The sequence below is a fragment of the Chiloscyllium punctatum genome, chromosome 37 (genome assembly GCF_047496795.1).
Source record: "Chiloscyllium punctatum isolate Juve2018m chromosome 37, sChiPun1.3, whole genome shotgun sequence".
NCBI classification, from domain to species: domain Eukaryota; kingdom Metazoa; phylum Chordata; class Chondrichthyes; order Orectolobiformes; family Hemiscylliidae; genus Chiloscyllium; species Chiloscyllium punctatum.
In genome coordinates, this window is record NC_092775.1 from 12255125 (window position 1) to 12279445 (window position 24321).

At 43.2% G+C, this 24321-nt stretch overlaps 1 protein-coding gene across 3 annotated transcripts in view; it reads left to right on the top strand.

Annotated features, from left to right (window-relative positions):
• gss (glutathione synthetase) overlaps positions 1-18834 on the top strand; it is a 56819-nt gene extending 37985 nt beyond the window's left edge. For all 3 annotated transcript variants that reach the window (XM_072556269.1, XM_072556270.1, XM_072556271.1), the window contains 7 exons: positions 1463-1543; positions 5312-5389; positions 5735-5804; positions 8996-9190; positions 10830-10911; positions 14205-14394; positions 16575-18834. In XM_072556269.1, coding sequence (XP_072412370.1) covers positions 1463-1543; positions 5312-5389; positions 5735-5804; positions 8996-9190; positions 10830-10911; positions 14205-14394; positions 16575-16698 — 820 coding nt within the window. In that variant the 3' untranslated portion in view covers positions 16699-18834. The remainder of the gene's footprint in view (positions 1-1462; positions 1544-5311; positions 5390-5734; positions 5805-8995; positions 9191-10829; positions 10912-14204; positions 14395-16574) is intronic.
• Positions 18835-24321: the final 5487 nt, after the last annotated feature.

A 24321-nucleotide genomic window follows, 5' to 3' on the forward strand; every position in this document is an offset into this window, starting at 1 on the left:
AGTTCCAAGGTTTTCCTACATTTGACCATTCCATTCAATTCAGTTCTGCCTACCAATAGAGGTGAGCATTTCAGTAAGTTCCTCAGGCAGTTCAGGGGTCAATAAATTTTGTCACTGTGACTTGGAGAAGATGAGAGAAAGTGGGTTCCATGTGAGGAGGGCTGCTATTACCTGTGCTGCTAAATGCAACTGAAAGACATGGGTTCAGTCTGACTAGGACTCTGAAATCCAAGAACAGTTGAATAGCCTTTGTGTAGTGAGGGCTGAAGGATCGAGGAGCTGTGAAGTGTTCTGAAGAAGCCACTGCACGGTTAATAGTTCAGAGCAGCAGAGGCTAGGAGTTGAAAGCCTACATGCAGTTTTTGCCCCGTGCAACTAAAACTCAGGAGTCGAATCCTGGAGCAGCGCTGGACTGATGAAGCTGACAGGGGGTTTGTGAAAAGCTGGAGTCGTGCCAGAGACAAAGTGTTGGAATGCAGTTTCTAAGGTTCCAGGGGAGGTGTGGTTTCAGGAAAACGTGGACCTCCAAACCGTGAGCAGTCACCTAAGGCAGCCTGTGATGGAATGGCCTTTGGTGGCGGTAATCAAAAATGAAGAATCATACATCTTTTGTGAGGTGTTAGAGATTTGTTGATTGTGGAGTGTTAGACCTTTTTGTCTTTATTCATTCATGCATGGAATGACGACATTGCTGGCTAAGTCTTATCAATCTTTGTACCATCTAAGCTTTACTTTGTCAATAATCTTTGCATGTTTGAATTTTTATAGGTTTCGTAATAAACTACTTGCTGACAAAAGAAACCTGGCTGAATTATTATCAATACTGAACCAGTTAAAGTCTGAAGCCAGTGTAAAGTAAACTTTGTTATAACTGGCACTCTTGATAAACTGGCAAAAATTATATAACTCTCAAACGCCACAAAATATATTATTATATTCTGTCCAATTATTATAATTTTTAATTTATTTACTTCAGGCTGAATATGCACGTTCAGGTATATTCACATGAAATATTAACAGTTAATTAAGTGACTTATGCTGTAAATAAACTTTAACGGTGATGTGTATACCCTTTGCATTACATTTCTATCACTTAGTGTTTGTTTTTACATTGATTGCATCGACCTCTTGATTATCCAGAATATTTGATCAATTGGGGTATACTCCTGGTCCCATAGGTGTCAGATAATTTAATGCAGTACAACCATTCTGGTTAAATGTTACCTGTTATGATCAGCAGCGGAGTGGGACTAGAAAGGGATCTGCACACCCTACACCCTAGATCAGAGTTAATGTTTTGGGTCCAGTAATCCTTCATCCTAACTTTCTGACCCAGTCAGTACATTTGGTTTCTTTAGACTACAATTTCAGACGAAGACTTCTGTTTGTCAGCAATTCGAAGGTACTTGATGATTGCACGATGTGTAAACCCAGCCCTAACTGTACTTCTCTCCTTTTCTAGGGCGGTGGTTCTCTTCCTAGTGGAAAAGGTCTCAAGGAACATCTTTGACCAACGCTGCTTGGAAATGGAGCTGTGGAATAAGTATGTGTCCACTGGGGTAGGTTGGTGACCATTGGGTTTAGTTCAATAGAATGTCAGACAAAAGTTTCATTGTGAACTTCGTAGGGATATAATCACTGTCGTCACTTGGAGTCCTAGAGATGTACAGCATGGAAACAGACACTTCAGTCCAACTCATTAATGCTGTCCAGAAATCCTAAGTTAATCTAGTCCCTTTGCCAGTATTTGGCCCATATCCCTCTAAACATTTCCTATTCATATACCCATCCAGATGCATTTTAAATGCTGTAATTGTAACAGCCTTCACCACTTCCTCTGGCACCTCATTCCATACACTCGCCACCCTCTCCGTGAAAAACGTTGTCCCATAGGTCCCTTTTAAGCTTTCCCCCACTCACCTTAAATCTGTGCCCTCTAATTTTGGACTTGCACACACTGGGGAAAAGACTTTGGCTAATTACCATATGCCACTCATGATTTTATAAACCTATAATGTCACCCCTCTAACGTGCCAGGGAAAACAGCCCCAGCCTATTCAGCCTCTCCTTATAGCTCAAACCCCCCAACTCTGGCAACATCCTTGTAAATCTGTTCTGACCCATTTCAAGTTTCACAACATCCTTTCTATTAGTAGGGATATCAGAACTGCATGCAGTATTCTAATAGTGGCCTAACCAATGTCCTGCATAACCACAACATAACCTCCCAACTCCTATATTCAATGCTCTGACCAATAAAGAAAAGCATACCAAATGCTGCCTTCACTATCCCATCTACCTGTGACTCCACTTTCATGGGGCTATGAACTCACACTCCAAGGTCTCTTTGTTCAGCAGCACTCCCTAGGACCTTTACTATTAAGTGTATAAGTCTGCCCTGACTTTTCCATTTCCAAAATGTAGCCCCTCACATTTAAACTATCTGCCACTGCTCAGCCATTGGCCCATCTGATCAAGATCCTGTTGTACTCTGAGATAACCTTCTATACTGTCCACTATGCCTCTAATTTTGGTGTCATCTGCAAACTTCTCCTTTGTTCACTTCCATAGTATTTATATAAATGACAAAAAGTAGTGGACCCAGCACCAATCCTTATGGCACTCCACTGGTCACAAGCCTCCAGTCTGAAAAACAACCCTCCACCACCACCCTCTGTCTTCTACCTTTGAGCCAGTTCTGTATCCAAGTGGCTAGTTCTCCCTGTATTCCATGTGATCTAACCTTGCTAACCAGTCTACCATGAGGAACCTTGTTGAATCCCTTACTGAAGTTCATATAGATCACATTTGCTGCTCTGCCCTCATCAATCCTCCGTGTTACTTCAAAAAACTCAAGCAAGTTCAAGAGACATTATTTCCAAAGCATAAAGCCATGTTGACTATCCCTAATCAGCCCTTGCCTTTCCCAATACATTGAATCCTGGGCGACAGGATTCCCTCCAACAACTTGCCCACTACCGATATCAGACTCACTGGTCTATAGTTCCCTGGCTTGTCCTTACCACCTTTCTTAAACAGTGGCACCACATTAGCCAACCTCCACTCTTCTGGCACCTCACCTGTGGGTACCGGTGATACAAATATCTCAGCAATCACTTCCCACCGAGTTCTAGGGGACACCTGATTGGGTCCTGGGGATTTATCCACCTTTTTAAGACATTCAGCACCTCCTCTTTTGTAATACAGGCATTTCTCAAGATGTCGCTGTTTATCTCCAATGTTCTCTATCTTCCCTGTCCTTCGCAGTAAACACTGATGCAAAATACTCATTTAGTATCTGCCCCATCTCCTGTGGTTCCATACAAAGGCTGCCTTGCTGATCTTTGAGGGGCTCTCTTCTCTCCCTAGTTACCCTTTTTTGTCCTTAATGTATTTGTAAAGACCCTTTGGATTCTCCCTGACACTGTTTGCCAAAGCTATCTCATGTTGCCTTTTCATCTTCCTGATTTCCCTCTTAAGTATACTCCTACTGTCTTTAAACTCTTACAGGGAACCACTTGATCTCTGTCTATACTGACCTCTATTTCTCTAGCCATCCAGCATTCCCTACACCAACCAGCCTTGCCCTTCATCCTAACAGGAATATGTTGTCTCTGGACTCTTGTTATCTCATTTCTGAAGGCTTCTCGTTTTCCAGCCGACCTTTTACCTGTGCATATCTGCATCCAATCAACATTGAAAGTTCTTGTCTAATACTGTCAAAATTGGCCTTTCTCCAATTTAGAATTTCAATTTTTAAATCCAGTCTATCTTTTCCATCACTGTTGTAAAACTAACAGAATTATGTTTAGTGGCCCCAAAGTGCTCCTCCACTGACACCTCGGTCACCTGCCCTGCCTTATTTCCCAAGTGTAGGACAATTTTGTACCTTCCCGAGTAAGTACATCCACTTACTGAATCAAAACTTTCTTGTACACACTTCACAAATTCCTCTCCATCTAAACCCTTAACACTATGACCATCCCAATCTGAGCTTGGAAAGTTAAAATTCCCTCCCATAACCACCCTATTATTCTTGCAGATAACTGAGACTGTCTTATAAATTGTTTCCTCAATTTCCTGCTGACTGTTTGGTGATCTATTGTGCAATCCCAATAAGGTGATCATCCCTTTCTTATTTCTCAGTTCCACCCAAATACATCCCCTGATGTATTCCCAGGAATATCCTTCCTCAGTACAGCCATAATGTTATACCTTGTCAAAAACGCCACACTCCCTCCCCTCTTGCTCCCCTTTTCGACCCTTCCTGTAACATCTATATCCCGGAACATTAAGCTGCCAGTCTTGTCCATTCCTGAGACATGTCTCTGTATTTGCTATGATATCCCTGTGCCATGTTCCCAACCATACCCTGAGTTCATTTGCCTTAGCTGTTAGTCCTCTTGCTTTGAAATGAATTGTAGTTTAATTAATCAGCCATACCTTATTCTCTGCTTTGTGACTATTTGACCTACTCCTTTTCCCAACTGTATCAGTCTCTGACTGATCTCTTTGCTCATTAACTCCCTGGGCCCCAGTGAGCCACTGTCACGTTAATGCCCTTTTTGAGGAAGGATACCTGCTGTCCTTCCCCACTATGCCCCAGGGGGCATAGTGACTCCAGACCCACAGGGATGTGGTTGACTCTTAACTGCCTGCTGGGAACTGGGGGACAACCAACAAGCATCAGTCATTCGGCACAGAGGAAAACACATAGTTGGCTTTGCAATCATGTGGGTAGTGTCACGCAGTTGTATTGACTATGTACCTGGCACTGAGCCAGCAGAAAGTCTTTTTGAGCTGACAGAAATTTTGCTGCTGCGACAGACAATGTTAAGTGACCTTAAGTACTTTGTCCAGCCTGTTTTTCCACTTCTTTTGTTGAGACACTTTATTTTTCTGGAGCAATTTGTGTATTTCAGACTGAAATTAAACTGCAGGGTGAAAAGCTTTTACAACCTTCAGCAGTTTTCTTTGGTCTTTGAAGTTTTTAGAACTGTGCGTCTGCTATTTTCTGCCATTTTCAAGTGCAGGAAAATTGCTCCTTTTTAAAAAAAAAATGTGCTGAGCAGGTCAGGCAGTACCGGTGGGGAGAGAGACCGTTTACATTTCAAGACCAACAAAGACTCCTCTTCGAAGTAACTGATCAAGTTTCTTCTGAATCCAGGACTCCATGTTAACTCTGTTCCTCTTTCCACTGATGCTGCCAGACCTGCTGAGTTTCTCCAGCATGTCCTGTTTTTATTTCAGATTACCGACGTTCCCAGCCTCGTGACTAATTCTGTTGTTAATTTTTTCTTTGTCCGTACAGAAACATTCGTGTCATAAGAAGACAGACTGTGGACATACACGAGAGGGGATCCCTGGATGATGAGAAGAAACTTTTTGTGTGAGTTTAATTCCTGTCTGTGCTATTGAGGATTTAGCCTAGCCACCTCAAGTGAACTACTCTACGAGTCAGAGAGAAAGCTCTTGCCAAAATAAATTTAATTGACTCTTAATTTTTAAAATTTATGTTACAATTGTACTTCTATTTGGTACAAATAGTATCATAGAGTCAAAGAGTTAACAGCATGGAAACAGACCCTTCGGTCCAACTAGTCCATGCTGACCAAACTAGATCAGTTCCACTTGCCTTGCTCAAAGCATTTCTGAAAGGTGCTAATGCCTGGCGTGAAAGCTGTAATTGTAGCCAGTTATGAAGCAATATTAATTGTCCTGTTCTCATGTTTAGAGATGGTTATGAAATTGCAGTCGCTTACTTTCGCACTGGATATAGTCCAGAAGATTACCAAAACGAAAATGTGAGTGTGAAATTCCTTTTTTGCTTTCTGTTGACATTTGCTCAAGGGCCAGTCAGTGGCCACACCTTTGTTCTGGTGATCTGATGCCGTGCAGACCAGAGTTCAGATGCAGGACGCTCCTGGTTTAGGTGGCCTGATTTGTCACTGGATAAACACACTGAGCGTGACAGACAGCGAGGGATTAGTGATGCAGAGCCAGTCCTTTTTGACTTCTGTCAAATATCACATTCATCAGGGCACATTGGGTGATTTTCAGCACAAGTGCAAAAGGCTATTAAGAGAATGCTGACGTTTTATAGAGTCATAAAGATGTGCAGTACAGAAACAGACCCTTCAGTCCAACTTGTCCATGCTGACCAGATATCCTAAATTAATCTAGTCCCATTTCCCAGCACTCGGCCCATATCCCTCCAACCCTTCCAATTCATATACCCATCCAGATGCCTTTCAAATGTTGTAATTGTACCAGCCTACACCACTTCCTCTGGCAGCTTATTCCATACACGTACCACCCTCTGTGTGAAAAAGTTGCCACTTAGGTCCCTTTTTAAATTTTTACCCTTTCGCCCTAAACCTATGCCCTCTAGTTCGGGACTCCCCCACCCCAGGGAAAAGACAGTGTCTATTTATACTATCCATGTCCCTTATGATCCTATAAACCTTTTTTTTTTGGAGGCATTTGTTCCCTGACATCCCTTTGGAGTTGGGATGGTATCCAATGGCAGTGAGTACAGAAGCAGCCCTATTTTGTTAAGAGAACAATTTTTGGTTAAGCAGGTGATTGAGCTTAATGGGTTGGGCAGATTTGAAGAGGGAAATAGAGTGGGACTGCTGTGTTGAAGGAGCTGTAAGACCTGAGTATCTGTAGACCGAGGTCTGGGGTTCAAGTCCCATCTATTCTGGAGTAGTATAATAACATCTGTGAAGAGGTTAATTTAAAACGCTTGTAAGGCTGAGTAAAGGACGGTGTCTCAGATTTATGATTCTCATGTGATACATTTGGTCCATCAAACCTCTGCTGCTACTTTGAAAGAGCTATCCAATTTGCACTATTAACTTTGCTTTTACTCTGAATTTTTCCCCTCTTTTTGGTTTTTACCCATTCTCTTTTGTAAGTTACCACTGAATCTACGTCAAGTCCCCTCAGACCATAACTGGTGGAGTTTCTGTTCTGAGAAAGGTTACTTGACCTGAATCATTGACTCTGCTTTCTCTCCTATTGAGATTTTCCAGCAATTGCTGTTTTTGTTTCCGATTTCCAGCATCTGCAGTTCTTTCGTTTCTGTGTTGTTTGCTATTTCACTGCCTTAAAACAATCGCGTGGAATTACCTTGGATTTGATCTTGGCAGACAAACTCTGTGAATTCTGTATAATTACTTGTTAAAAGTATTGCGGCAGTTGTTTTATCTCTTGGGCTGAGGGTGCATTTTGATTTGTTTCCCTACAGTGTGGAAACAGGTCCAACAAGTCCACATCGACCCTCCAAAGAGTATCCCACTCAGACCCATTTCCCTCTGACCAATGCACCTAACACTATGGGCAATTTAGCATGGCCAATTCACCTGACCTGCACGTCTTTGGACTATGGGAGGAAACCCACGCAGACACTGGGAGAACGTGCAAACTCCACACAGACAGTTGCCCGAGGCCGGAATCGAACTTGGGTCCCCGGTGCTGTGAAGCAGCAATGCTAACCACTGAGCCACCGTCTGACGGATGTTTCAAGCTGGCTCTGTACGGAGTGAGAAAATCAGAGGGGTCAGGGTCCTGACTGCAGACTTGAGGACACACCGCCTAGGCTGACACACGCATGCAGTGCTGGATTGTCAGAGGAGCTGCCCTTGATGAGAAATTAAACCACATCTGCCTTCGCAGGTGGATGTAGAAAAGAGCAAGGAAGTTTTCTCCAGTATGATTCCCAATTTTCCCCCCCCCCCCCCGCTCCCAACAGCCATTATCACAACAGATTAATCTGCTCCTAACCAAATTGGTTATTTGTGCAGTTTTGAATATTGGCTGCTGCATTTCCAGCACAACACTGATAGAAACACTTTACTGCATGTAAAGAGATATTCTAAGGTTATGAAAGGTATTACATCAACAATGTTGGGGAAAGGTGATGGCTCAATGGTTAGCACTGTTGCCTCAGTGCCAGAAACTCTGGTTCAGATCCTGTCTTGGGCGAGTGTCTGTGTGGAGTTTATAAGTTCTTCCTGTGTCTGCGTGGGTTTCTGCCGTGTCCTCTGGTTGCCTCCCACAGTCCAAAGATGGACTGAGGTGGATTAGCCATGCAAAATTGCCTATAGTATCCATGGATGTGTAGGTTAGTTGCATTATCCTTGGGAAATGTAGGGTTATAGGGATGGGTCTGGGTGGGGTATTCTTCAGAAGGTCAGTGTGGATTTGTTGTCCTGTTTCCACACTGTAGGTATTCTATTCTGTCCACTGATGAGGCTTTATCAGAGGATAAGGCTTTCTTTAGTTTCCTTATTCTTCTACCACAATCATCAGGTCTGGTAATACCATAATAAATAAAACAAAGATGCTGGAGATCTAAAGCAAAAACAGAAATTGCTGGAGAAACTCAGCAGGTCTGGATGCATTTGCGGAGAGAGAAAGCAGAGTTAAAATTTTCGGGTCCAGTGATCTGATGAAAAGATGGTCCACAGTGCCACCTAGTGCCCAGGGTCTGCATCAGTTCAGTTGATGGTTGGAAATATTGACCTAATTATTTGCAAAGGTTAAAATTCACACGGTACCAGGTTATAGTCCAACAGGTTTATTTGGAAGTACACACTTTTAGTAGCTACCTGATGCGGGAGCAGTGCTCCGAAAGCTTGTATTTCTGAATAAACCTGTTGGTCTATAACCTGATGTTGCGTGATTTTTAACTTTGTCCACCCCAGTCCAACACTGGCTCATCCACATCATATTTGCAAAGAGTACGTCCTCTGGTGCAACACAGGTACGGTGCCCAAACTAGAGCTGGGCTATGCGGGGAGTGGGGATGTTGGAATATCTTTCCCTGTGTCACCTGTGTTTCAGGAGCGCTGACAGAAGTTGAGGAGTCGGGAGTGGAGTTTGTGAACGGTTTGGTGCGTGGTTTACATTGGATAAATGGTAACGTGCTGTGTTGAAAGGCAATAACTGTACCCAATGAAACGTCGTCTTCCCTTTTGTTTTGCTTCAGTGCTGGCAAGCTCGGTTATTGATTGAACGTTCCAAAGCAATTAAATGTCCTGATATTGCCACCCACCTTGTGGGAACCAAGAAAGTCCAGCAGGAGTTAGCACGCAGTGGCGTAGTCGAGAAATACTTAACCGAGTGTCCGAAATCGGCTCAGCGGATCCGCGCAACATTTGTCGGCCTGTACAGCATCGATGAGGTAAACCCAAAATGAATGCCAAGTGATTCCTCCTAAGCAGCGATGTTAAGAAGCTCTCTGTGATGGTTACATGAACAGTAAATGCTGCCACCTGCTGTTGGTCTGTATATCTGTAAACAAATGCTGGTTTTTTTGAAGTAGAACGTTTGCTGTTCAAACACAATTTGAAACCAGGACTAATGACACTCATTCAGTGCAGCAGCTCTGTTTGCTTTTTGATAAGAACTTTATTTCAACTGTGGCCCTGAGAATTTCCTGTTAATCTCATGGGAAAATAAAACTTGACCACAATGTACTGACAACATTGTAATGGTAGAAACCCTTGATTTGATGTAATGAGAGATCCTGATCTTGTGAATGGTTTACAGAAACATAAATATCCCTTGAGCGCATTGGAAGGGAAGCTATGTTAATATGAAATAGAAAATGTTATTTTTTTTAGTGCTACTTAAAGCATTTGCTAACTGTTCCATACAAAAGAGTAGTTGTTACAGCCTGTCAGTCCTCATCTGTTGAATTAGAGCAGGGATGATCTATATGTTAACTCTGTTGCAAGTGTATCCCTCAAAACCATCTTGAACAAGCATCTATGCACCTTCATCTTGAAATTTCCAGTTGACCCTCATGCCCTCAAACGGCATTTCTAAAGCTCAGTTCCAGAATCCTTCTACCTGCTTTTGGTGTAGGTTACCATCCAGTGTGGAAACGGATCATTTGGCCCAACAAGTCCACACCACCCCTCCGAAGAATATCCCACCCCTGACCCATTTCCCCTACCTTATTTCAACATTTTTACACCTCACTAATGGACCTAACCTATACATCCTTGAACACTATGGACAATTTAGGTTAGATTAGATTCCCTACAGTGTGGAAACAGGCCCTTCAGGCCCAACCAGCCCACACGGACCTTCCGAAGAGTAACCCACACAGGCCCATTTCCCTCTGAAAGATGCACCTAACACTATGGACAATTTAGCATGGCCAATTCACCTGACCTGCACATGTTTGGACTGTGGGATGAAACCGGAGCACCCGGAGAAAACCAGTTTTAATCTTCACACTCCCTGCATTCTGGTTACTATTAGGGTGGCACGGTGGCTCAGTGGGGTACCACTGCTGCCTCACAGCACCAGGGTTCCAGGTTCGATTCCAGCCTCGGGTAACTGTCTGTTCTGGAGGAAACCCACACAGACACTGGGAGAATGTGCAAACTCCACACAGTTACCCGAGGCTGGAATCCAACCTGGGTCCCTGGCGCTGAGGCAGCAGTGCTAACCACTGAGCCACCGTGCCACTCTAATAGTAACCTGAATGCAGTGAGTGTGAAGATTAAATCTGGGATATTCCCAAGAGCAAATGGCAGAAACATTAGCTACCTGAAAGCTGATAGTGTTGTACGTCGGATGATGAACATTTAACAGAAATGAGGAGAAATGTCTTCGCCCAGAGAGTGGTGAGCCTGTGGAATACTGAATGTATTCAAGAAAAAGTTAGATGCAGTTTTTAGAGCTGGAGGGATCAAAGGGTTTGGGGAGAAATGGGATCGGGGACTGAGTTGGATGACAGACCAGGCTTGAGGGGCTGAATGGCCTACTGCTCAGATTCTGTATAACTGGGACTTTCTCTATGGTGACAGGGTCCTGAAGGTGATGAAATAATAACGAAAGCGTTGGAAGATCCGGAAAGTTTTGTGCTGAAGCCACAGCGGGAGGGAGGAGGTAAGATGGCGATTTTAAATTCGGGAGCAAGTTGTGCTCTTGTAAATGGGCGTGCTGCTCACCTGTGAGGGAAGAACCCAGGTGTAAGAGAACCTGACTGGAGTTCCACTCGTGGTCCGGACTGCCTGTGAAGTTCATTGGAGTTCCGGATGTCAGCTGTGGCTCAGTGAAGGAGTCAGGAGGTTGTGGGATCAAGTCCCATTCCAGTGAATGGAATACACAATCCAAAGCGACACTGTTTCAGCACTGAGAAGTCACCTTTTCTGTTGAGACATTAAACCAAAGCCAGTCGACACTCTGCCTGTTTGCCCTACCCCTGTCACCATCACCCACCTTGCTTTAAAGTCTCCAACTATCCCTAAACTTTCCCACCTTGTAAACCCCCTTCTTTCTTTATATTGCTGTGCACTTCCAAACACTCACTCAGTGAGTGCTTTATTAAACCAACTTTTTTTTTAGATTAGATTAGATTACTTTGTGGAAACAGGCCCTTCGGCCCAACAAGTCCACACCGCCCCGCCGAAGCGCAACCCACCCATACCCCTACATCTACATCTACATCTACCCCTTACCTGACACTACGGGCAATTTAGCATGGCCATTTCACCTGACCTGCACATCTTTGGACTGTGGGAGGAAACCGGAGCACCTGGAGGAAACCCACGCAGACACGGGGAGAATGTGCAAACTCCACACAGTCAGTCGCCTGAGGCGGGAATTGAACCCGGGTCTCTGGTGCTGTGAGGCAGCAGTGCTAACCACTGTGCCACTGTGCTGCCCACCTTGTATGTGTTCATATCTTTTAAGGTCAAAATGTCCCAAAGTAGTGATTAGCTAAAAGAAAACTTGATGAGGGAAATAGTCATTAGTTAAAGGTTAAGTCTTTAGCCGTATAGTGAGTAATAGAACAAAGCTGGTACCAGTACACAATCCTTTATCCGAAATGCTCGGGACCAGCTTGTTTTCAGAATTCAGAATTTTTCAAATTTCAGAATAAGTGGCAGTTTGGTGAAATTTTTAAAAAATCTTTCCAAATAATAGACTCACTGAGTAAAACGGGCCTAAAACAGAATTGAGGCCTACCAGTGCTGGGCCACACTACTCCACCCCCCCCCCCACCCCCGACGTCGCATCTGAGTGACACACGTCGAGTGGGTGTCGACTTGGGTTAACTGTTTGCAAGCCAAACAACCTTGTTAAAGAGGAAAAACTTTTCAAAAACCTTCGGACTTATGGACCTTTTCAGAATTCTGATAAAGGGTTGTCTACCAGTATTGAGAAATTAGTAACAAGTGATACATTCAGACTGTCAATGAAGCCAGTATAGTTGGAAGTCGCGTTTGGAATCTTAGATAAAAGATCATACAATGGCTGTGGGGAAACCCAAGATAACATGAGACACATGGACATTGAAGTGTGGGAGTTGTGATGTCGTGTTGTGATCTGTTTAAAATTTGAAGGAGTTCTGTAACCCACCAGAGTGAGCTTTATTCTTCCCAGTCACAGGCTTCCTCTCTGTATACGTCCGTACGCGATAAATGTTCCTGTTTTCCTGAAGTCCTCTGATCAACTTCTCAAGTTGACCCCAGGCCAACAAGCCTTGTTAGGGTGGATCTGGTGGAAATAATTGGGAAAGGAATTCCAGAGTTCCTGGCCTAGGCTGTTGAAAACACTACCCAACAGTATAATATTGAAAATCGGGGAAAGGGATGTGGTCAGAATGGGAAGAGAAGAGAGACTTTTGTTGTGGGGCTGGAGATGATTACAGAAATGGGGCAGGACAGTGGAAAGCCATGGCTGGAATTGAAAGGCAGGGTGTGAATTTTTAAATGGAGGCATTAGCAGGAGGTCAGTGAGTGAGAATGGGATGTGGGTGATGAGTTGAGATGGAGCAGCCAGAGATCTGGGAGTTCCCCAGACCCTTCTCAGAAATGGAAATGATAGCCGAGCAGGAGTGATGACTGAAACATTTCGAAGAGCTTGCGTTGAAGAGAGAAGGTGTTTCGAAAATGGTGGAAGTTTTAAAAAAATCTCCGCTGCCTTGGCTAACACTTATTGTTCATCCCCGGTTACCCAGAGGGCATTTGAGAGTCAACCATATTGTTTTTGATATGGTATCACATGTAGGCCAGACTAGGTAGGGGCTAAAGGACATTGGACAGATTGGCATTTTGACAATTGACAATGGTTTCATGGTCATTAACATCTTAACCCCAGATTGTTATTGAACTCAAATTCCACTTCTGTGGTGTGGGATTTGAACCCAGATTCCCCAAACCATTACCTGGGTGTCAAATAGTCTAACGATTAATTCCAATTGGGCATTTCCTAATGGAAGAAATTGAACGCAGAAAGTGGGTGTCCATGGGCATAGGAAGGATGGAAGTTGCAGAGCCAGAAGGCAAGGGGCAAAGACAAGGAAACCAATGCAGAGGGGATTAGGAAGCCCTTAAAGGTTGACATGTACTGAGGGATTGGGAATTAGTGCTCCGATTTGAAGCTTGGCTCAGGGTTTACATTCAGGCTGTGGATTATTGGTCTGGCGAAGCTGTCTTGGAGTTGGAGGTTTATTACAGAGCCTTTTTTGACCAGTGATTTAACAAGGGTAGTTTTATTCTTGACAATGTTGTTTAGACGAAACACTCTTGTCAATCCAAACTTTTTTTATTCTGGCCTGAGCAGAACGTTTAATATGGTGGTATTTGAGGAGTATTTTGAGAAGTGAAATTTAATCTTAGTATTCCAAAGATCAGGGCTAGGAGGGTGCCCAGAACCTATTTAGTTTGGACCATGCTCAATACCATACTATAACATGAATACAGAGCATGGTGACTGTGTTAGGATGGTGAATGTAGCAACAAGCTCGGGTATACTGTTTCCTTCATCAGTGTTTTCACGCTTTCAGTTACCGCGGAGTTTTTCTATGTTCATTTCTCACCTATCCATCCTCTCTGTGTCTCTGTTTCTCTCGATATTTAAAAAAAAACACAAACCACTCTGGATTCTGGCAATAAAAAACAAAAACTGACATGGCTGGGCAGACTGAGCAGGTCTGGCAGCGTCTGCGGAGAGAGAAAGTAAACATTTCTAATCCAGTTCTGAAGGGTCACTGGATTTGAAACATTAACTCAGCTTTACTCTCCACAGATGCTGCCAGACCTGCTCAGTCTTCCCAGCTATGTCAGTTTTTGTTGGTGAATGCAGTCCATTAGGTTCACAGATCTTGTTTGCTGCTTTTCCCTCCTGTCCGAAGTATTATCTTTTGATCCTCAGTGTCTGTGTTTCCGTTTTAGGAAACAACATTTTTGGGGAAGAGGTCAGGCAGCTCCTTGGAACCATTAAAGACGGACCAAAGAGATCCGCTTATATTCTGATGGATAGGATCAAGCCTCAGATTGTGAAGAATTATCTGCTGTATCCAGGAACACCTTCAAAACTTTCAGACTGCGTGGTTGAGCTGGGAGTGTTTGGGGTCTACATCAGGTGAGTAAAGGCTATGTTCTCTTCATCATAGCATCACCTTTCTCGTACGTCCCCCCCCACCCCCCCCAGTCCATGGGGTGTGCCGTTTCCTGTCCCCGGGACTGGAGTGCCCCAGCGCTGGGTGGCAGAAGGCAGCAGCTATCCCTGTTCCAATGGGTCAGGGACACAAAGATGAGCAGGAAGTTCTCCCTGTGTCATGGTGGAAATTTATCCGGTCATTTGCCCCCCCCCCGTATTGCTTGGTTTGTGGAGTCATACGCTGTGAAATAAAGCAAATCCCCCTGAAATAACTCCACGAAGGCTGGTATCCCAGTACCAAGTTGCCCTTTATTTACACTGACCCAGCTCTGAGACAGAGCAAAATGTCTGACACTCCTGTTTGTCTGTCATCCAGGGCTCCCTTTTGGGACTAGGTTAACAGCCCCAATCAGGGAACTCTTATTCTGAGGTCCACCAGGCTGGCCTTATTATAACCATGACACCCCTGATACTTTAATGTAATTATTAAAGAGGTGCCACTACTTTCATTCTGTTTTTTGTCAAAGGCTGATGGATGTAGTGTTATTTGTGACGTTGAAGTGGATTTTTGAGCAAGAGCGTGAAAGGCAATCAGTGTTAGATGGTTACGTGGAGTCATGTGAACAGACATGCTCTTAGTAATGTTGGAGCAGCCTCAAGGGGCCAAGTGACGTTTTTGTGCTCCTGGGTTTATCTTGCCCAATGTGCTTTCTCCCCCACCCTCCACACTGCACCTCCAGCCTCATTCTCCCACCCTGTGCCCTTTGACCTCAGGGTTCTTCTCCTCGCTGAACTCACATTATGCTCCTGGTGTCCATCTAGTGGCAGACAATGATCAATGCCGGTAGTTCTTGGAATTCAGCTGAGAACCATATTGACCAATGTGTAAGACTAAATAGAACCTGGTCACATGTTAAATTTGAGCAAAGTCTCCGTCACATTGACCATCCAACTTACACTGACCATGTGTTTTGAATGGCCTCTCTCATGAGACACTTGTTTTTGGCTTAGTGCTATCAAAACCTTTTATTTAGGCAAGGAATTTCGGGTGTTTGATAACTGCCTACCACTATCAGGCAGCTTTCTGTTTGACAGGAATGCTTTGCTTTACTTATAAGCAGTTGGTTTGAGTCTTAATCTGACTTTTACACTGTTATTAAACTTTACCAGTTAAACTCCCATGTTAACCCATATTCCCAGTTACTTACTGGCTCTATCTGTTTCATTCCACTCAAGTCTCCCTTACTCTGACTATGCAGCTTCCTCTGAAAGGTTTTCAAAGGCCAATTTTTATGTCTTGTGTGTTTCCTGAGGGAGAGCGAGAGAGCAGGGTGAGAACGTATAGCAATAATATGTACTTTTTTCTGTGTTGAGCTTCACCCGAGCACTGCAGCAAGCCTAAGACAGGTGTTAGCCAGGGAACAAGGTGGTGTGTTGGTGTGCAACCTGGAAGAACAGCACCTTATTTTCCACTGGGGAACTCTATAGCCTTGTGAACCCAATACTGAATTCAACAATTTTAGAGCTTAAGACACCTTCTCCCATGTTCTTATCCCAACTGTCCACACACCACGCCGCATAGTCTACTATTACACACAACCCCTTGTTAGCCACTGATAGTCTGTATTAACAACTATTCACCCTCCTAGCCTGATCATTATCCACTCCCCTTGGGGTCTGTCCAACTGTTCTTTTCTCTCTTTTGGGCTCTATCTCCACCTATTGTTTACTCCTGGATCCAAAACATCAACTCTGACTTCTCTCCACGGATGCTGTAAGGCCTGCTGCGTTTTCTCAACAATTTCTGTTTTTGTTTTGCTTTTTGATCGGCTATTATTCTTTCACACTGTCTTTTTGCTCTCCTGATTTCCTTGAAAATTCCCTTGCTCGTTCTGTACTTCTCTAGGGTTTCTGCTGTTTTGGTTATTCTGGTAAAATTCCGTCAATATTCCCACATGAGGAATCCCCAGTCAGGGCAAGGTGTCAAAGGAAAGATGCACCTGATACTGGCTCAGAAAAGAGTCAACATTTTCATGAGAGCAAGGGGGGAAATTTGGGGTGATGATGAGGAAGGTAGGGTGCAATGGAGTGTTATGTAAGTGTGTGCAGTCCTTGCCTTTGCTTCTCTTTGTTGACCCTCTCTGTGTGTTTCTGCCCTGCAGGAAGTGCCGGAAGCTGATCATGAATGAAAGTGCTGGCCACCTCCTTCGCACAAAGAGTACAGAGTTCGCAGATGGTGGAGTATCTGCCGGTGTGGCCGTTCTGGATACACCCTATCTTATCTGAACGACAGACTGTGTGTGTGTGTGTGTGTGTGTGTGTGTGTGTGTGTGTGTGTGTGTGTGTGTGTGTGTGTGTCAGAGCAGAATGAAATCATTATTGGGGTAGAGAACTAAACTGCATTCCATCCCCTCTGCCTCCACCTCCCACCAAATCCTGCACCCCTGTCCATGAATCGGCTTCCCACAATTCATGTAGGCTGTCGTTTCCTCACAATTGGGGGGTGGTGTGGTGGGGAGCTGTGAGCATTATAGCTGAATACCCATTTGCAAGCAGGTGATTTATCCATTATCCATCCTTCCTTCCCTAAGTTCTCAGGGGGAAACAGCTGACTCAGTATGTGCCGATGCTCTGTTTCTCAGATTGTGCTCTACTGTAGACCATTTCTCTATGAGCACAGAAACAGACCCTTCGGTCCAACCAGTCCATGCTGAGCGTGATGCCAAAGTAAACTAGTCCCACCTGCCTGCTCCTGATCCATATCTCTCCAAGTCTTTCCTAATCACGAACTTATCCGTGTATCTTTTCTGCCCACATCCACCACTACTTCAGTAAGTTCATTCCACAGGCAAATTACCGTGTGTGTAAAACTATTTGCCCCTTGGTTTTTTAAAAAATATATTTCTTCTCACCTTTAAAAACGTGCCCCTTAATCCTGAAATCCCCCATCCTGGGGACAAGACAGCTACCGTCAACTGTATCAATTCCCCTCATGATTTTACAAACTTCTGTAAGGTCACCTCAAGCTCTTGAATCTACACCAGACAGGATCCCAAGTTGATGTACTGAGTACACAGCAACGTCACTCTGACAAAGCTCGGTTTCTCTGCTTTCTGTTGCATGACCTATCCGCAGACTAAATTTATTTTTCAGTAAATCCCTAATCCCCTCAGCTGGTCGTTTGCATAATTCTGTCCTGTACTAGTTATTTTGATTTATTCTCCAGCGATGGAGTTATCTGGTGATACCTGTACTTAACAGTCGACGTTTTAAAATATGGTGCTTTTAAACTGAGACAAATTTCAATGTGTCGTTGGAGCAATGTTGGTAGAGGGAAAGACCAAAATGGAAGAAGCAAGTTGGTCATTTTTAGATGAAAGAAACAACTGAGACTTCAGTTTATGACTTCTGGTAAACACATGATACAATTCCACTTTGTTTCTCTCAAGGTTTGACCACTATCCCGTTGATTAAACTTGCGAAGATGTGTTAATTACTCAGCTATTTTGTAACTGGCTTGAGAGGTGGTCACTTTCAGCTGCTCCTGATTGCTGTTCCTCAAAGCTGGGTTCCTGTTCATCGGCGTGACAATTCAGATGACAATGCCGAACTAGCCCAGTATAAAACAGCCTGCAGTCTTTCAAATTGTTCACGGAATTTTTAAATGCAATATTTTCTTCATGAAGTTATGAACAGGTTTGAGTTTGACTCTGTGATCAGCTCTTGCCAACCTGTTTGTACAAAGTAGGAGATTGCACTAAGATTAATGGAACTCTCTCTGCTTTGCCTCATTCCTGCTCCCCAACCCCACAAACCTTTCAAAAAAAAAATTTGCAGCAAAATGTAATCCTGAGCTTTCAGTACAACTAATTAATAGCATCATTGAGCATAGGTAGCAGAGTGGGATCATTTTTTCATGTAGAAGTGTCCCCCTATTCTGCCCCACTTGCCCTTCCAGCATTAATTAGTTTTGAAACTTCGTATGTCCACCACTTTTTCAAGCAGTACTCTCTTAACAGCTCATTCTGCTCATCTGCTACTTTGTCCTTTAATCATGCCCTCTTGGGTTATTGACCCTCTTCTACTGAAGGAAGCTGCTTTTTCTTGCGTTGTCTCTCTCTTTTTTTTCTGTTCCTGTGCGCATGCCCTCTCTCTCTCTCTCTCTCTCTCTCCCCTCTCTTCTGTAATTTCAAGTACTTTTGAATGGTCTCTTAACTTGCACTGCTGTAAAGAAAGCTTTTGCATTTTTTCTAACGTCTCCAGAAACTGAAGTTCTTCATTTCTGGGACCATTCTGATAATTTCCCTCTCCATTACAGTGCACACCATTCCTAAACAGTGGGATTACATTTAGAGTGGTGCTGGAAAAGCACAGCAGGTCAGGCAGCATCCGAGAAGCAGGAAAATCAACATTTCGGGCAAAAGCCCTTCATCAGGAATGAACCTCCCTGATGAAGGGCTTTTGCCCAAAACGTCGATTTTCCTGCTCTTCGGATACTGCCTGACCTGCTGTGCTTTTCCAGCACCACTCTAAACTAGATTCTGATCTCCAGCATCTGTAGTCCTCACTTTTACCTAAACTGTGGGTACCTAGAATGGAACACAATCCTTTGGCTAAGGCCTGACTAGTGATTTTTGCAGCTTTACCATAATGTTGTTTTTGCATTCTGTTCTGTTGATATAGCCCTGAATTCTGTGTGTTTTATATAATAATCTTCTTCTCAACTGGTCCTGCCATGTTAAAATATTTGTATGGAGAAAGTGAGGATTGCAGATGCTGGAGATCAGAGCTGAAAATGTGTTGCTGGAAAAGCGCAGCAGGTCAGGCAGCATCCAAGGAGCAGGAGAATCGACGTTTTGGGCATGAGCCCTTCTTCCTGAAGAAGGGCTTATGCCTGAAACGTCGATTCTCCTGCTCCTTGGATGCTGCCTGACTTGCTGTGCTTTTCCAGCAACACCTTTTCAGCTAAAATATTTGTATGTCAACATTCCCCACCCCCAAAGTTCCTCTTTACTGCAGCCTTTTAAATTGTTAATGGTATTTTTAAATGCAATATTTTCTTCAGGAAGTCTTGAACAGGTTTGAGTTTGATTCTGTGGCAGCAATAAGCCTCTCTTGCTCAGCTCTAGCCAACTAATAATACAAAGTGGGAGATTGCACTAAGCTCATCGCACTCTGTTCGCCTCATTCCCATCCCACTACCCGTAAAAACAAAACAGCCCTCCAAAATAAACAAACGTTATGTGGCATAGTCAATGTAAATCAGCACTGTTTGTTTGAACTTTTATGAATAAAACAAATTGTTTGGTCATATAAAGCCTGTGGTGCTGAAAGACATTTTGTCAAAACTTTTAGTCTTGTACTTGTCAGGACAATTCACAAGAATACAATTTCAAGGGGAAGCAACATTTTCTGCTACATGATAAAGTGGTGACCAGTGGACTCTGATAGATGTGTCGCCATGGCAAATGCACCTATTAATAGTGGTTGATCGTTAACCACCAAACTTTACTTACCACCCTCCTCGTGACTGTTGGGTTTCCATTTGAATTGGTATTCTTGCAAATGGTTCTGATGAGTGCAAGACAAAACATTTCGTGTGCCCCTCAACAGTAAATAAATAATAATTTTTTTTTAATAGTCAAACTTGCTGTTTACCATTTGACATGTCTCTGATAAGATACCTTTCCTGGAGCAGTTAATAAGCTCAAACTGGAGAGCTGCAGGGATTGAGGCAGAGTCGATGGGTTTCAGATTATCACAACCAAAAACATGTTGGATATTTTATACGAAAAATTGTTCTAGATCTATTAATAAATACACAGTTGATTTACAACCTTTGCTGTCCATTTTCTGCTTTGTGCAGCCATAGATGTGACTGCTGAGGAACAAAGTCAGAAGTTATAGTCCAACAGGCTTATTTGGAAGTACAAGCTTTCAGAGCGCTGCCCCTTCATCAGGTAGCTACAAAAGCTTGTAGTTGCAAATAAACCTGTTGGACGATAACTATTTCAGTGTTCAAAGTTAAAAATCACACAACACCAGGTTATAGTCCAACAGGTTTAATTGGAAGCACACGAGCTTTTGGAGTGTGATTTTTAACTTTGTACACCCCAGTCCAACACCGGCATCTCCAAATCATTATTTCAGTGTTCTGTGACTTCTGCCTTTGTCCATCCCAGTCCAACACCAGCACCTCCACATTAATGCTGAGGAACAGAAGTGGGTTAATAATTTTATTTGAATTTGTGATCTCTCTCTGGGTCACCAAGGACAGTGAAATGCAACACACAACCATTTCATGAACGCTCCATCTGGGTGAAGTGTTGGACAAATCATGTTGATTTAAATGAGTATTGCTGCCTCATTGCAGTTTTTATATTTACAATGAACAGATGTTACAGCAACAGTTTGGGAAGCAGCATTCAGTCTGATCCCTTTATCACTATAGGACATTGAGCAGACCTCAAAGGGCATTCCCCTCATCCCATCACCTGAAACGAAGGACAGCAAACCTTTTGCAGAAGTGGGATCAGATACACTTTTAATAACCTGCAAAATGATCATCCTTGTCATCTGCTGGCAACCACATTAATGACAGCCTGGGACTGGGAGGTCACCATTGGATAGAAACTGAACAGTGCATTTGAATACCACTTGCTACTGAAGCGTGTAGAAATCTGGATGTTCTGTAGAACATGGTTCACCATTATAATCCCCAAAGCCCTTCGACAGAAAGGTACACTCCTGAGAGAGCAGACTCATCTACTTGTTGGCATTTATGAGGAAAGACTGCTTAAAATAGGGTTTGCATTCCCTGTAATCATGGAGTAATAGAACAAGTAAAGCACAGGAGGATGCCATTCAACCCTTTGTGTCTGCGCTAGTTCACTAAGTGCAATTCACCTTGTGTCACTCAACTGCCTCTTTCTTTATAACCCAGTGATTTTCATTTTCAGGTGACGATCCCATTGTGTTTTGAATGCCAAGGTTGAATCCACCTTCATCAAAAACATTTGATTTCCTCATTTTGCTATTGCTTCTTTTTGCTAATTAAATTAACTACTGCTCTCCAGGCTCCACCATTGAGATTTGTTTTTCTCTGCTCTTCTTGGTCTCCTCACAATTCTGAATATCTATCCAATCTCCACTCCACCTTCTCTGTAAGGAGAACAGTCCCAGCTTCTCCAATCTACCTTACATAGCTGAAGTTCATTATCCTTGCAACTGCTCTCCTTAATCACTTCTGATCCCGTTGTGATGCCTTCACATCAGGAGATGCTCAGTTCCACCTTCAAGCAACTGTCTGTGTGGAGTTTGCAGATTCTCCCCATGACTGCACAGGTTTCCTTCCACAGTGCAAAGATGTACTGGTTAGATAAATTGGCCATGCTAAATTACCAATAGTGGATTAGCCATGGGGAAATGCAGGATTACAAGGATAGGGTGGGGGATCTGGGTGGGATGCTCTTCAGAGGGTCAGTGTGGACTCAATGGGCTAAATGGCCTGTTTTTGCACTCTAGGCATTCTATTCTATGATTCTAACAGTGTCCAGTTCCGGATCTGATACTCTAGTTGAGACAAAACTAGTGTTTGCTACAGGTTTATCATAACTATTTTTACTTTTGATCTTTATGCCCCATTTATATAGACCAGGATCTAATGTCCTCTATTAACTGCTCTCCACTCAGTGTCCATTCAATGATTTGTGTTCCCATATTGCTATGTCTTTTTGTTCCATTGTCCTAGTTGGAATTGTGTCCTTTATATCATATTGCCTGATATTCTCATGATCAGGGTGTTACCGAAAAGGCCAGCATTTGTTGCCCCTCCTAAATTGCCCCTGCGAGGCCATTTCAGTATTTGAGTGTCAACCATTTTGTGGTATGTCTGGAGTCACATATAAGCCAGACCAGATGAAGATGGCAAATTTCCTTCTGTAAATGAGAGTAGTGAAACAGACTGGTTTTTACATCAACTGATGACTCTTACAGAGACTCTGTTTATATTTCATTTTGTTAATTTAATTGAATTTAAATTTCACCAGCTGCCCAGGTGAGATTTGAACCTGCCTCCACAGATCATGAGCCTGAGCCTCTGGATTACTGGTCCCATATCATGACCAAAGTGAATGCTTCATACATCTGTGTTTGGTTTTATCTGTTGCTTGCTTGTGCATTTCCAAGTTTGGTTGGATTTGTTTGAGGTTTTCAAGCTTTTCAAATGAAGTGAGAGACTAGTTAGTGCAAAATCTCTTTAATTGGTCATGATTTGGAGATGCCAGTGTTGTAAAATCAGTAAAAGTGGTCAAAAGGATACAAGACAGGTGGCTGGAGCTGAGGTACAGAGTGGAAGTAGTCACAATGAGTAAAAAACAGACTCTGGACTAAGTGACTCACAGCTGTTCCACTTCACTCACCCAAATCTCCAACCCTACACATGTCTGAAATGTCTGCCATCCGTACTGTCTGCCACCTGTACTACCTGCAGGATTCAATGCAGCAAGCTGTTGAGCACACCTGATATTTTTAACTCTACCATCAAGTTCAGAGGCAACCAGTTTGTTGGAATGTTACCGTGCAATATGGTGGGACTGCAGCAGTTCCAGAAGGAAGCTTACCATCACCATGGAGACCGTTCTGGGTATATAACAAATGCCAGCCTCGACAGTGACTCATATTAAAGTTTACATTTTAAAAAGAAACTTTCAATTTGTTTTTAAATTCTTTCCAAGGCAGTTCCTTCTACATAGTTGTCACTAAGTCATATCTTAAAGTCTTTCCCATGCATCAGTGAATCAGGGCTCCATTGTCTGGTGCTACAGACAAGAAAAAGTGAAGTTCTGTAGCTGGTTCCTCCTGACATAGTGAATCTCAGCTAAGGCATTTCTTGAGAATCTAATCTTTGTTTCTTCATTCAATGGCATTAACATCACTGAATCTCCCCACTATCAACTTCTAGGGTATACCATTGACCAAACATTGAACCAAACTAATCATGGAAAAAACATGGCCACAAGAGCAGGTCAAAGGCTAGGAATCCTATTTAAGGTAATTCACCTCCTGAGTCCACATAACCTGTCCACTATCTACAAAGCACAAGTCAGGAATGTGATGAAATATTCCCCATTTGTCTGGAATGGTATAGCTCCAACTGTACTTAAGAGGCTTGATACCACCTGGTACAAAGCTGCCCACTTGATTGGCATCACCTTCCCAAAGTTCACTCCCTCCACCACCATTCAACAGTAGCAGCGTTTACCATTGATAAATGCAATGAAAAAAATACTCTAAGGCCCTTTTGCATCTTCCAAACCTGGAACCACGGCCAATTACAAGGGCAGTGGCATGATAAATGGGAGCACAGAAACCTACAAAGTCCTCCTTAAGATCTTCAGCATCCAGACTTGGAAATTTATCACCACTTCTTCAGGATTGCTGAGTTCAAAATCCCAGAGTTTGTTCTCCAATAGCACTGTGGATTTACCTATGCTGAATGGGCTGAAGTGGTTCCAGAAGAGAGCTCACCATCATAACCTTAAGGGCAGAAACATAGAAAATAGGAGCCTGTTAGGTCAGTATTTTCTGACCGAACAGGCTGTTATGATTGTCTGAACAAGAAATGAGGCATGCTAAGAGATTAAGGTGAAATAAATGCAGCACAGAAATTATCATTTTAAAGACACTGAAATCAGACAATTGAGTCAGTCATCAAGAACTTGATATGTATCTCCTATATTATGGACCAGACCAGAGCCCCTCAAAATTATCTTATGAAGATAGCCTAGTCCCTAATGTTTTCTTATTTTAAAGGCAAATGTGAAGTGCCGTGTACCAGATGCAATACAACTCATCAAAGTAATCAATGTTAAGCAAAACATAATTTATTTAAACACTAGTTAAAATACA